Source organism: Macaca nemestrina, chromosome 4, assembly GCF_043159975.1.
Source record: "Macaca nemestrina isolate mMacNem1 chromosome 4, mMacNem.hap1, whole genome shotgun sequence".
Lineage (NCBI taxonomy): Eukaryota > Metazoa > Chordata > Mammalia > Primates > Cercopithecidae > Macaca > Macaca nemestrina.
The window spans coordinates 103,584,945-103,599,818 of record NC_092128.1 but is presented as its reverse complement, the minus strand read 5'-3'; the positions used below and the strand labels follow the sequence as shown (position 1 = coordinate 103,599,818).

The following is a 14,874-nucleotide window of genomic DNA, read 5'->3' as shown; positions in this document are numbered from 1 at the left end:
TAAAATGGAGGCTTAATGGGGGGTCATCTTAAGATTTTTAGAAAAATTACATCAATCACAGGGTAGCTGTTGGGGTATTCATGGTTAAAATATGATTTCTGGGCTCTGACTGGATTGCATCACAACCCAGAAATGAAACTAATAGAAAAATCACAAAAATGAAACTAATAGAAAATAAATTTAAATGTAACTTGTTTATCTTCAAGTAGTTGAACTCCAGGCAGTTTTTATTGTCTTTTTTATATTTTTACTGTTATTTCTGTGGTAAGCATGCATAGCTTTTATAATTAGAAAAAGATATACTCTCTGATAATGTAATTGAATCACAAATGTAGTTTTGTCTTACTCTGTAGCTAGAAAATACTGATACATTTTAAGTATTTCTGTGTGTATAAATGGTAATGTGGGAGCTGGGCTTGGTGTCCCACACTTTTAATCCCAGGACTTTGGAAGGCCAAGATGGGAGGATTGCTTGAGGCCAGGAGTTCAAGATCAGCCTGAGCAACATAGCAAGACCTCACTCACCTCTACAGAAAATTTTAAAAATTAGCTGGGTATGATGGCGCATGCCTTCTACCTACTCAGGAGGCTGAGATGGGAGGAGCATTTGAGCCCAGGAGTTTGAGGCTACAGTGAGCTAGGATTGTGCCACTGCACTTCAGCCTGGGTGACAAAACAAGACAGCATGTCTAAAAGAGTAGTAATAAGAAAAATAAATGGTAATTTGATGTGGTGGCTTGCTTTTTAAAAATAATGCCTTAACATTTTTATGTCTTTAAATAAGACAAGCTTCTGGTTGGTATCAAAGGAACCTGAGGAAAGAAGAATGAAAACTAATTAATTTTCTTTTACTCTTTAGATGCCAGAATTCCAGAAAAGTTCAGTTCGAATCAAGAACCCTACAAGAGTAGAAGAAATTATCTGTGGTCTTATCAAAGGAGGAGCTGCCAAACTTCAGGTGAATAATCATCAAGAAGCCTTGGCTGTGTGTGGTGGCTCATGCCTGTAATCCCAGCACTTTGGGAGACTGAAGCAGGAGGATCATTTGAGCCCAGGAGTTTGAGACCAGCCTGGGCAACATAGTGAGACCCCATCTCTGTTTAAAAAAAAAAAAAAATGACCAGGCACAGTGGCTCACACCTGTAATCCCAGCACTTTAGGAGGCCGAGGCGGGTGGACGAGGCTGAGGTCTGGAGTTTGAGAGCAGCCTGGCCAACATGGTGAAACTCTGTCTATACTAAAAGTACAAAAATTAGCCAAGCCTGGTGGCGCATGCCTGTAATCCCAGCTACTTGGGAGGCTGAGGCAGGCGAATCACTTAACCCCAGGAGACGGAGGTTGCAGTGAGCTGAGATCATGCCACTGCACTCCAAAAATAAAATAAAAGCTTAATAATAAAGGCTTCTTTTTCTTCTTCTTCTTCTTTTGAGATGGAGTCTCACTCTGTTGCCCAGGCTGGAGTGCAGTGGCGCGATCGTGGCTCACAGCTCCTCCCGGGTTCAAGCAATCTCATACCTCAGCCTCCTGAGCAGCTGGGATTACAGGTGCCAGCTACCACACCCAGCTAATTTTTTTTTGGTTTTTGAGACTGAGTATTGCTCTGTTGCTCAGGCTGGAGTGCAGTGACACAATCTCAGCTCACTGCAACCTCTGCCTCCCGGTTCAACCAATTCTCCCACCTCAACCTCCAGAGCAGCTGGGATTATAGGTGCCTGCCACTGCGCCCAGCTAATTTTTACATTTTTAGTAGAGACAGGGTTTTGCCACATTGGCCAGGCTGGTCTCAAACTCCTGGCCTCAAGTGATCCATCCGCCTCAGCCTCCCAAAGTGCTGGGATTACAGGCGTGAGCCGTCATGGCCCAGCCTTATTTTATTTTTGATGTTAAAGCAGACTCATTCATCTCCTGTTTGATAAAATCTGAGTACAGCAAGTTTAGGTAGACAGTTTTTGCCTATCCTTTAGGAATATAAAATCCAGAAAATATATATCTTGAGTTTTTCTAAAATAGACAGAATACCCTATTGGAAAAACAAAAATTAATAACCATGAAATACTCAAGTTTTTATTAGTCTTCAGTACTAAGCTAACTCATGCTGTGTATAAGCATTAAACCATTTTCAGGATAATATTTAAAAGGGTATAGTTTTAAGTTGCTCTTTCATGTTTTAATCATAGTAGTTCAAATTAAGATGTAACTTTATTAAGGGGATAGTTGAGTTTTTAAGAAGTTTTCTCTGTTTTAAAGGAATGTGTTACATGTAAATTAAATCAACAATCTGGATATTCTGTAAAAAAAAAAATACTGCTTTTTTAAAACATTTCTGAAAAATAATATTTAATGCAGTCTCCTAAGTTTCAAGAGCTGGCCAGCTATTTCAATGTGCATTCATTCATTGGTATAGTTTACCTTAAATAAGCAAGTTAAATCCAGCATGTAACAGTATCAGTAACTGAGAGCTTCGTATAGTTGAATTGCTTCCACTGCATATTTGTGCATTGACCAAGTTTGTTGAAAATCTCTAGTGAGAAGAGTAACCATATCACCTGCAATTGCAAATTCCCATACCAATTAATCAGATGTTTTCAAATTTTTATTTTTATTTATGTTATTTTATTTTTTCGAGATGGAGTCTTAACTCTGTCACCCAGGTTGGAATAGAGTGGCATGATCTTAGTTAGCTCACTGCAACCTATGCCTCCCAGGTTCAAGCGATTCTCCTGCCTCAGCTTCCTCAGTAGGTGGGATTACAGGCACATGCACCACACCTGGCTATTTTTGTATTTTTAGTAGAGACAGGGTTTTACCATGTTGGCCAGGCTGGTCTCGAACTCCTGACCTCAAATGATCTCCCCACCTTGGCCTCCCAAAGTGTTGGGATTACAGGCATGAGCCACCACGCCCAGCTGGATTTTTTCAATTTTTAAAGTTGATACATAATAACTGTATATATATATGGGGTACATGTGATGTTTTCAAATGTATATAAAATGTGTAATAATCAAATCAGGTAATTAGGATATCTGCCATTTCTAATATTCTTTTTTGGGGAACATTCTAAACCTTTTCTTCTAGCTATTTTGAAATATACAATAAAATACTGTTTACTATAGTCATTCTACTGTGTAAACACTAGAACTTATTCCTTCTAACAGTATTTTCTTTCTTTTTTTTTTTTTTTTTTTTTTGAGATGGAGTCTCGCTCTGTCGCCCAGGCTGGAGTGCAGTGGCCGGATCTCAGCTCACTGCAAGCTCCGCCTCCCGGGTTTACGCCATTCTCCTGCCTCAGCCTCCCGAGTAGCTGGGACTACAGGCGCCCGCCACCTCGCCTGGCTAGTTTTTTGTATTTTTTTAGTAGAGACGGGGTTTCACCGTGTTAGCCAGGATGCTCTCAATCTCCTGACCTCGTGATCCGCCCGTCTCGGCCTCCCAAAGTGCTGGGATTACAGGCTTGAGCCACTGCGCCCGGCCATCTTCTAACAGTATTTTCGTAACCATTCATCAACTGTTCTTTATCTCCCCATCCCTCCCACCTTTCCCAGCCTCTGGTAGCCATCTTTCTACTCTCTGCCTCCATGAGATCAAGTTTTTTAGTTTTCACATATGAATAAGAATACGTAATATTTGTCTTTCTGTGCCTAGCTTATTTCACGTAAGATAATGACCTCCAGGCTCGCCCATGTTGCTGCAACTGACAGCATCTCTTTGTTTTTTATGGCTGCATTACTACTCAGACTTATTTGGCGACAGTGCTAGGGCACTCAAGGTAGCACCTTGTAGTTAAGATTATTCCCAGGACTTTATAAATGAACCACATGAGAAGATTCAGTGTAAAGAAAATAACTTAACAGTGTGGACCAGAGACTGAACACAGTCCTATGCATCTAGGAAAGCATGAAGTATGTGTTTGGGTAGCACAGAGAAATTCTGGCCATGTGGGCTGTGTTTACAATAATGCCTTTCACTCTTTTCTTACAGATAATAACAGACTTTGATATGACACTCAGTAGATTTTCATACAAAGGGAAAAGATGCCCAACATGTCATAGTAAGTGTGGTATTTGTAAACAAATTCACAAAAGCATGTCATCATTATTTTAAGATCCTCTTTATCTATATTACCTGTGAGATAACTGGGTGTTTAAAATTATTTATGGACATTGACAGTGAGGAGACCTGCTTTTTCTTATTATATTTTTGAGGGTTTTTTTCCCCTGTATTATATAAATGGCTATTTTCATGTATGGTTTTGGTAGCAAAGGGAATCGGAGACTCCTGAAATATTTCTTGCCAAATATGGTCTATTCATTATTCAAGAAATATTTAAATAGGTTGTAAACTTTGGGTTAACCTGAAGAAGAGGCATTTATCAAATACTCTGTTTTGTAGGAATTTTACCAAATTTTAATATCTTTTTTGTTTTCCAACTTGGCTGTGAGTTTTTAAAATAACACTCTTCAATCTGACAGGAAAACGGTGAAATGAACTCTCTCATTTGTTTTTAGTACATGTGTAAATTGAAAAATTATTCTGGGGCCGGGTACGGTGGCTCATGGCTGTAATCTCAACATTTTGGGAGGCTGAGGTGGGCAGATCATTTGCAGTCAGGAGTTCGAGACCAGCGTGCCCAAAATGATGAATCCCTGTCTCTAGTAAAAATATTAAAATTAGCTGGGCGTGGTAGCGGGCACCTGTAATCCCAGCTACTCAAGAGGCTGAGGCAAGAGAATCTCTTGAACCCGGGAGGTGGAGGTTGCAGTGAGCCAAGATTACACCACTGCACTCCAGCCTGTGCAACAGAGTGAAACTTCATCTTGAAAAAAAAAAAAAGAAAGAAAGAAAAAAAAATTATTTTGATAATTTGTATTTAAGATAATGCTAAAAATCACCAGGCACAGTGGCTCACGCCTGTGATCCCAGCACTTTAGGAGGTAGAGGTGGGATAATCACTTGAGCCCAGGAGTTTGAGACCAGCCTGAGCAATGTAATGATAAGACCTTTTCTTACAAAAAAATAAAAAATCAGCTGGGCATTGTGGCATGCCTGTGGTCCCAGATACTCACTTGGGAGGCTGAGAGGATCCTTGAGCCTGGGAGGGCGAGTCTGTAGTGAGCCGTAATCACACCACTGCACTCCAACCTGGATGACAAAACAAGACCTTATCTCGGAAAAAAAAAAAAAAAAAAAGACACTAAAAATATTTATATCCTTTGCCCTATTAATTCCTCTTTAGAGAATTTGTAAGTAATCCCAAATGCAGTTTTTAAAAAAGCTTTATTCACAAAAATAATGGTGACTCAGCTCAACATAAAATTATTACTAATAGCAGATGCTTGGAAGCAACCTAAAAAGGTTAATGCTGCAGAAATGATATAAATTATTTTCTGCTCACATACCAGAAATTTTAATTACATGGAAAAATGCAGACTACAATGTGAAATGAAAAAGAAAATTCAAAATTACAGATTTAGTATCATCTCTTATCTAATTGATATACATGAAATCTTAAGACTGAAAGGAAATATACTAAAATATTGTTCACTACTTACTATTGAATGGTAAAACTTTTTACCATTCAGTTTTTGTTTTCTTCTTTACAGTGGTCTAGATTTTCCAGGTGTTTACATTAAGCATTTATTATCTTTTTATTAAGAAAAAAATGTATTTCCCATATGTGTTTCTTCTATTTAATTACAAAGGACAAAATGGAAGTGATCAATACACAGTTCGTAGTGTTTGAAGATATTGAATTGTCTATCTCAGTGGTGTAAGCGAGCAGTCACTAAATCTCAGATTTTAAACCATTAGCTTCCCTAACAGTGTCATGTGAATTATACCACTGAGACCAAAAGTTATAATAACCATGCTAGTTGACTTGGCATTACTTAAAAGTATTGGGTTGCTACAAAAGTAATTGAGTTTTTTGCCATTACTTTATAGCAAATTATTCATAGTAGTGGTAGCATCAATCAGAGTATTTCTTTTAATGCTTATTTTGCTTTCTATCTTTAGATATCATTGACAACTGTAAGCTGGTTACAGATGAATGTAGAAAAAAGGTAAACACTAACAATGATCCATAGTCACTCGAAGACTTCATTACCCTTTTTGCCTGAGAATTTCTTCAGGTGCATTCACACAAGTAAGAATGGACGTAAAGTGCTTACAGCCATACCTGGCACATAGTAAGCATGCAGTAAATAGTAGGTTTGCTGTATGAATTACACATTCAAAACATATTTTAGAGATAAAAATTCACAGTAACTTTTAACAACAAAACTTATATTTAAAACTCTTAAATGATCACCAGAGTATTCTGGTGTTGCAACGTTAACTGGAGATTTAAAACAAAAGTACTTTGGTTTTCTGTAGGTTTTGCTCCTTTAAGTTGATGAGGAAGTTGCTTCAGTACTTTGCTTGAGTATGTATCTGTGTATATCTTAACAAAATGCAATTTGAAATGTGAATCAAATTTAATACCTTTATATGAAAACTAAAGTGTTTTTTGTACTGATAATTTTACTGTTGGTTTTTTACTCACCTGAAAGTACTTTACAAAAGAAAGGTAGCTTTTTGCAGGTGTATGTGATTACATGTCAACTAAGATCAACAAATATTTTTTCAATTGATGCATTAGCTCAACTTATAAAGCAGTTTATTGAAAATACTTGCTTACATTGTTTTGCTTTCTAAAACCAAGCAGATATATCTTCATGTAATCTTCATGATTAAATTATTCATATCTTCCTAGTTATTGCAACTAAAGGAAAAATATTACGCTATTGAAGTTGATCCTGTTCTTACTGTAGAAGAGAAGTACCCTTATATGGTGGAATGGTAAGTGTATATTAGGCAGTAGGAGGACTTAAAAAAATAATAAAACAACACTGCAGTTACAACGGATGGCTTATTTTTTATCTGTAGTGCAAACAAACAGATTAATAAATTATGCAAGTTAGAACATTGAATAACAAAATTAGCTCTAATTATCTAATCTCTCTAACAGTTTAGGATTCCTTTTGTTTTACTTAGTTAAGGTGAAGTCCAGTAGAAATAAAAGTCCTGCATTTAAGTCTCAAATTAAAAACAAGAATTTTTTTTTAAGTATATGGACAAGATGTGGCTTAATGTGTAAAGAAAATGTATGAGGATTTAAACTGACTCTGAACTCAATTAGAGCCAGCTGGTGATATGGTTACCAAAAAATCAACCTTTGGTTGCATTAATCAAAATGCAGTGTTCCAAGCAGATCACACTGAAAGCATTGTGTTGGGTTCTGGAAGAATGCTGTTAAAAAAACCATGACAATAGGAACCAAAAAAAAAAAAATAGATCATAAACTTAAAGGAGTCAGAGTAGTCCACCAGAATAATCAGAGGAATTTGGGCCTTCCCACTTGAGGAACATTTCAAGGAATAGAAAATGCTTTGATTTGAGAAGCAACAACTTGTTTTAAAATCTTAGGAGACCAGGAATGATTTGTCTTTATTGTCCCATTACCTAACAGTTGAACGCTTCATCTGTATTTATGGTATTAAATGTTGAAAAGATATTAGACTTAACTCTACAAACTGGTAGCAGCAGGACTGGAACAAGACTTGGAAGATAGAAGATTGATTTCAGCATGAGAAAAGAAAAGCCTGTCTAGCAATTAAGAGTTTTCTGGCAATGGAATAAGCTTCCTTGGGAGAATGAGTTTACTGACGTGATAGACGCTGACCCAGGCAGGGAGGAGGGTGACTTAGGAATATTATAGGGGTATTTTTAGGTATCAGATGAAGAGTTAGGCTTTTTTTTCCTTTCTTTCTGTTTTTAGTGACTCTTTGCATAATTGTAATGGGTTAGAGAGTCTAAGGGCCCTTTATACTGAAATGCTATGATTATAGGTGTTTTTTACATAAAGCAGGCTAATCTATACGTAACAGATTTTCTCTCTTGCTCACTAAATAGCATCTTCAGTATGTAAAAAATTCAAACTACAAATTTTAAAAGTGCGTTTGCTGTAATTCATTTTACTGTAATCAGAGAAAGGATTATGCACCCATAGGTTGGATCAAGTTTTTATCTGTAGAATTAGGAAAGGTTTACAGCTAGTTTCCTTTCATTACCTTACTAACATATTTAAGCTAAGTCTGGGTTTGGGAGGACTGGGAAACTCAGTAAGAACATGCATATCACATTTTGAGACATGAGGTCTACATTCATTAGTGATGAATTTCAGTCTCTAAAATTTAAATCCAAATATGAGGAACAGATTTTCTCACATGGAAGAATGCTTTGTAATAAAGATAATAATTTTAGTTTGTCTTAATTGATACTCTTTTTTCCTTTGGTCGTAAACTCCAGGTATACTAAATCACATGGTTTGCTTGTTGAACAAGCTTTACCAAAAGCTAAACTTAAAGAAATTGTGGCAGAATCTGACGTTATGCTCAAGTAAGTTTCTTGAGTGGTTTTTGCTGCTATTGTTCACAGATTTGAATTATTGCTATATATGTAGTCAGCTGTACTTTTAAAAAATAAGATATTGAATATTACATATGTAAATATATCCAAAATATGCCACCTATCACAAAATACATAGTGGTAAGATAAGGAATTTAGAAGTACATAGATCTTGGTGTAGGTAATAAGAGCCTTATGAGATTTAAATTCTAATTTGTATTTTGTTTCTCCAGATTAAAAATGTCAAGACTTACAAATTTTTGAACCAAGGCCATTTAAAAATTTTTTAGCAAAGTACTTAGGAAGGACATATAATATGAAAGGAATGTATAAATCAAGTTGAAAGGGACTTAAGTATACTTGTTTTGTTTTGTTTTTTGAGACAGGGTCTCTCTCTGTTGCCCAGGTTAGAGTGTAGTGACATAATATCTTCCTCACTCCAACCTCTGCCTCCTGGGCTCAAGCGATCCCCTTGCCTCAGCCTCTCAAGTAGCTGGGACGACAGGCACGTACCACCATGCCTAGCTACTTTTTGTACTTTTTTGTAAAGATGAGATTTCACCATGTTGCCCTGGCTGGTCTTGAACTCTTGGGGTCAAGCGATCCCAAAGTGCTGGGTTTACATGTGTGAGCCACCATGCCTGGCAGTATACTATGTCTAAATTTTCATGAGCCTACTTTTTAAATTCTCAAACTTCTTTGAAAACTATTCCTAGGAAAGATTAGTATGTTTTAGTACATAATTATGTATGTATGCATGAGTTATAAGATACAAGAGGCTTTTTAATACTGTTCATTACCTCCTAAAATTTTCAACTCATTAGGCAAACATGATGATACTTTTTTTATGATGATGTTATCTTTTAAGGTGATTACTTCTAAAAAGGAAAGCAATAAATTGTCAGAAAAAGTGTGAGGACTGCTAGTAAGTGTTTCATTCCTTAGTAGGCAGCAACAGCATTATTTAACCTATACCCAGGAAGGGTAAGAAAGGGAAGAGGGCTGGTCAGGCGCGGTGGGTCACGCCTGTAATCCCAGCACTCTGGGAGGCCGAGGCGGGCGGATCACAAGGTCAGGAGATTGAGACCATCCTGGCTAACACGATGAAACCCCGTCTCTACTAAAAAATACAAAAAATTAGCCGGGCGTGGTGGCAGGCGCCTGTAGTCCCAGCTACTCGGGTGGTTGAGGCTGGAGAATGGCATGAACCCGGGAGGCGGAGCTTGCAGTGAGCTGAGATCATTCCACTGCACTCCAGCCTGGGAGACACTGAGATTCCATCTCAAAAAATAAAAATAAAAAATAAAGGGAAGAAGGCTGAAGAACTTAGTAAAGACATGCCAGATGTCAAGAATACAGCTAAGTTCCTGCCACTCTGCTTTTCCTTTCAATTTTATGGATTTTGATGAAACTGTAAGAATATCAAGTCATTCTTCATAATTTTAAAATCTGAAAATATTTTAATCATGTAAATGTATTTTTTGTTAGTTAATATATATCCATTAAGTTAGGCCAAGTTGATAGGCCCACGATGGGACTCCATCCTTCTCAGTGTTAATATATCCATATTTTAACCCCTAAGTGGGATTTTCAAGGTGTGGCTTAACTATTGTTTTCTCTTTTTAAATTTAATTTTAGAGACAGGGTCTCACTATGTTGCCCAGACTGGACTAGAACTCCTGGGCTCAAGCAATCCTCAAGCCTCAACCTCCCAAGTAGCTGGGACTATAAGCATCCACTGCTATGCCTGCCTGTTTCTTTTTAAATGGTATAAGTTGTGAACTGTAGGTTTATATTCATATTCATTGAAAGCTTAAGGACATCTAGTTTGTAGTATTAGGATTGATTAAAGGGAAGGTAAAGAGTTAACCATTGTTTGAAAAACTTACAGTATTGTAGATATAAATAACAGCCCTCTTGGGCAGTATTTTGAAATGAGAATATGAGTGAGCCATAGAATTACTAGGAATATTTCACTTTTTTAGCTTCTAAGTGAAAAGGAACTATATCTTGCTCTTTAACAATCAGTTTGTTATCTCCATCTTGCAGGGAAGGATATGAGAATTTCTTTGATAAGCTCCAACAACATAGTATACCCGTGTTCATATTTTCGGCTGGAATTGGCGATGTATTAGAGGAGGTTATTCGTCAAGCTGGTGTTTATCATCCAAATGTCAAAGTTGTGTCCAATTTTATGGATTTCGATGAAACTGTAAGAATATGAAATCATTCTTCATAATTTTAAAATCTGAAAATATTTTAATCATGTAAATGTATCTGTTGTTACTTAATATATATCCAGTAAGTTAGGCCAAGTTGATAAGCCCACTGTGGGACTCCATCCTTCTCAATGTTAATATATCCATATTTTAAAAACAATGTGCCTTTCTTAAACTTTCATTCCCCAAGCTATAAACTAATAATAGTAAAACAACTTCTTCTTCTTTTTTTTTTGTTTGAGATGGAGTCTCACTCTGTTGCCCAGGCTGGAGTGCAGTAGCATGATCTCAGCCAATTGCAACCTCTGCCTCCTGGGTTCAAGCAATTCTTCTGCCTCAACCTCTCGAGTAGCTGGGATTACAAGCGTGTGCCACCACACCCAGCTACTTTTTATATTTTTGGTAGAGATAGGGTTTCACCATGTTGGCCAAGTTGGTCTCAAATTCCTGACCACAAGTGATCCACCCCCCTTGGCCTCCCAAAGTGCTGGGATTACAGGCATGAGCCACCACACATAGCCTAAAACTTCCTTTAAATTGTTTTAATGCAGCAACTTTGAAGCCTTAACATTCATAGTTGGAAAAAAAGAAGTTAGAACTGAAATTATTTGAATAGGGTTTTCTAATCAAGACAGTATATTATGAAATACATAAACTAACATAAAATAGGATCTTTTGGTTAGAAACAAAATAAAAACTGAAAATTGAATTTTGAACTCATTTTGTTTTACCTTTTTTTTCTTTTGAGATGGAGTCTTGCTCTGTAGCCCAGGCTAGAGTGCAGTGGTGTGATCTCAGCTCACTGGAACCTCCACCTCCGGGGTTCAAGCAGTTCTCCCTACCTGAGCCTCCCGAGTAGCTGGGATTACAGGTGTGTGCCACCACGCTGAGCTAATTTTTGTTTTCTTAATAGAGACGGGGTTTCACCATGTTGGTCAGGATGGTCTCGATCTCTTGACTTCATGATCTGCCCACCTCGGTCTCCCAAAGTGCTGGAATTACAGGCGTGAGCCACTGTGCCCAGCCTTCTTTTTTTTTTTTTTTTTTTTTTCCAGACAGAGTCTCACTCTGTCACCCAGGCTGGAGTGCAGTGGTGCCATCTTGGCTCACTGCACCCTCCGCCTCCCGGGTTCAGGCGGTTCTCCTTCCTCAGCCTCCCGAGTATCTGGGACTACAGGTGTGTGCTACCACACCTGGCTAATTTTTATATTTTAGTGAGGCGGCGTTTCACTGTATTGGCCAGTCTGGTCTCGAACTCCTGACCTCCAGTGATCTGTCCTCCTTGGCCTCCCAAAGTGCTGGGATTACAGGCGTGAGCCACTGCGCCCGGCCTTTGTTTTACCGTTTAAAATAGTCTCTAAAAAATCATTTACTTCTCCAAGCCCTTCTTAGCTATGGTGAATGTGATGGACTTAAGTGCTTTGAGATCTTTAGTATCAAAGATGCATTTACAAATATGATGAAATAATAGTGACATCAATTAAGAGCTCCAAAATATGAAAATCCAACAAATAGAATTTTTAAAGCCTGTTATTTCAAAAGATTTATATTTTTCATAGGGGGTGCTCAAAGGATTTAAAGGAGAACTAATTCATGTATTTAACAAACATGATGGTGCCTTGAGGAATACAGAATATTTCAATCAACTCAAAGACAATAGTAACATAATTCTTCTGGGAGATTCCCAAGGAGACTTAAGAATGGCAGATGGAGTAGCCAATGTTGAGCACATTCTGAAAATTGGATATCTAAATGATAGAGTAAGTATACAAATCTGTAATTTAATTTTCTTCCAAGAAAAAATTAGGATGAAACTTGGTAGGCAATTGTTGCCATAGTCACCTGAGAAAGTAGTTATTTTAGAGACTTTTTTTTTTTTTTTTTTTTTTTTTGTGAGACAAGCCTATGTTACCGAGGCTAGAGTGTAGTGATGCAATCACATCTCACTACAGCCTCAACCTTCCCGGCTCAAGCATTCCTCCCACCTCAGCCCCTCAAGTAGCAGGAACTACAGGCACACACCAGTACACCTGCCTGATTTTTTTATTTTTTTGTAGAGATGAGGTCTCCCTATGTTGCCCAAGCTGGTCTCAAACTCCTGGGCTCAAGTGATCCACCAGGCCTCTCAAAGTGTTGGGATAACAGGCGTGAGCCACTATGCCCAGCCAAAACATAGTTTTGATCATGCATTTTGATTGTTCTTTATACTGGTGATATTTAAAGGAGTTGAGATGCATGCTATAGGTACTGAGAAAAGGGAGGATGTGTATTCTGTAGGAGGCCTCTGTGTCTTCTACCCACTAGATGCTGGATAGCAGTCCCCTGCCGTGAGACTCAAAAATGTCCCTAGACATTAGTAAATGTTCCCTGGACAAAATCACCCCCATTTGAAAACCACTGGACTGGAGAGAGAGCATTTTGGGGAGAAAAGCTACCGTGTGGAAACATGTCTGTCAGTGGGTCTTAAGAGTTTGAAATATTTCTTCATTTCAAAGATTTTTTGAAAGTGAATTTAATTTTTTGCATTTTGCCCAAGAGGTCTAACGATGAGATTCATACTGAAATTACTTGCTTCTTGGCCCTGCATGTTCATTTTCTTTTGTTCTTTTCTTGATTAGGTGGATGAGCTTTTAGAAAAGTACATGAACTCTTATGATATTGTTTTAGTACAAGATGAATCATTAGAAGTAGCCAACTCTATTTTACAGAAGATTCTATAAACAAGCATTCTCCAAGAAGACCTGTCTCCTGTGGGTGCAATTGAACTGTTCATCTGTTCATCTTGCTGAGAGACTTATTTATAATATATCCTTACTCTTGAAGTGTTCCCTTTGTATAACATATATTTTCAGACATGGTGAATGCATCAACTGGAAGCTCCTTTTTCTCCACCTCTCTCAACACACTCCTCACCTTATCTTTTAACACATTAAAAAAAAAAAAATCTTAAAGCCAAAATTAGAAAAGTAACTCCCTACTTTTCCAAAGTGAATTTTGTAGTTTAATGTTATCATGCAGTTTTTGAGGAGTCTTTTACACTGGGAAAGTTTGTAGAACTTTTAAAATAAGTTTTATGAAATGGTGAAATAATATGCATGATTTTAAGTATTGCCATTTTTGTAATTTGGGTTATTATGCTGATGGTATCACCATCTCTTGAAATTGTGTTAGGTTTGGTTATTTTGGGGAAAACATACTTACCGGAAAAGAGTAGCACTTACTGTTGGAAAAAACTGGTGGTGTTTACAACGTCGCTAATCATTACAAAACATTCTGTATTGAAGCACTGATAATAAATATGAAATGAAAAGCCTTTTTAATTCTATGGTCAAAACTATCTTTATTGAGTCAAATACTTATTGAGCACCTACCATGGTGTCTTGTTTTTTTGTTTCTTTCTCTGCATCTGCCTGTCTTTTGAGATATATGAATTCTAAAATCCTTGTCATAGTGGCTATTTAGATTGAATTATTTTCAAAAATTATTAAGTCTAAAGATATTTGCAGGGAAAATTTTATATGCCCTTCAGAAAATACTGAGACCTCTGAAAATTATTTTCTCCCATTGAAAACATCAGTAAAAGGTACAAGTCTGCAAGTTTCAGAAAGAACCCGAGGCAGGAAGCAGTGGACCTAGGTCTCGTGGTGACTGAATCTGAGCAGCACTGCAACCTTAGGAACCAGCATCTCTCTGTACAGTCCAGCTGCCCACTCCACATCTCTGACTCTGCCTCATCATTCATCTTCAGCATTTAGACCTGCCATTGTGATAAATTTGACCCTGACTCTTACCCTTAATTCCAGATCCTATGGACACCTAATTGGTTTGCTTATAGCACCTAAGCTATGATACACACAAAGCATGATCTGATTCGTTCTGGCCATCCAGTGTGAGCAGCAGTCTCTAGTTCAGTCAGGTGTGGCTGGAAGACAAGGTCACATGTTAGAAAACCTTTTTGTCCTCAGAATGCCCATCCTTATCCTCCACCACTCCTCCTTTTCATCATCATAAACAATGAAGCAGGCCAGGAGCAGAAGCTCACACCTGTAATCCCAGCACTTTGGGAGGCCAAGGCAAGTGGATCGCTTGAGCCTAGGAGTTTGAGACCAGCCTGGGTAACATAGGGAGACCCCCATCTCTGCAAAAAATTAGCCAGGCATGGTGGTGCGCCTGTAGTTCCAGCTACTCAGGAGGCTGAGGCGGGATGATC

The 14,874-nt window shown here is 37.8% G+C and overlaps 1 protein-coding gene across 4 annotated transcripts in view; it reads left to right on the top strand.

Annotated features, from left to right (window-relative positions):
• Nucleotides 1-13,984, top strand: part of LOC105475846 (5'-nucleotidase, cytosolic IIIA) — a 49,859-nt gene extending 35,875 nt beyond the window's left edge. For all 4 annotated transcript variants that reach the window (XM_011731394.3, XM_011731397.2, XM_011731396.2 and 1 more), the window contains 8 exons: nucleotides 860-958; nucleotides 3,979-4,048; nucleotides 6,013-6,059; nucleotides 6,752-6,837; nucleotides 8,347-8,436; nucleotides 10,495-10,657; nucleotides 12,224-12,424; nucleotides 13,283-13,984. In XM_011731394.3, coding sequence (XP_011729696.1) covers nucleotides 860-958; nucleotides 3,979-4,048; nucleotides 6,013-6,059; nucleotides 6,752-6,837; nucleotides 8,347-8,436; nucleotides 10,495-10,657; nucleotides 12,224-12,424; nucleotides 13,283-13,384 — 858 coding nt within the window. In that variant the 3' untranslated portion in view covers nucleotides 13,385-13,984. The remainder of the gene's footprint in view (nucleotides 1-859; nucleotides 959-3,978; nucleotides 4,049-6,012; nucleotides 6,060-6,751; nucleotides 6,838-8,346; nucleotides 8,437-10,494; nucleotides 10,658-12,223; nucleotides 12,425-13,282) is intronic.
• Nucleotides 13,985-14,874: the final 890 nt, after the last annotated feature.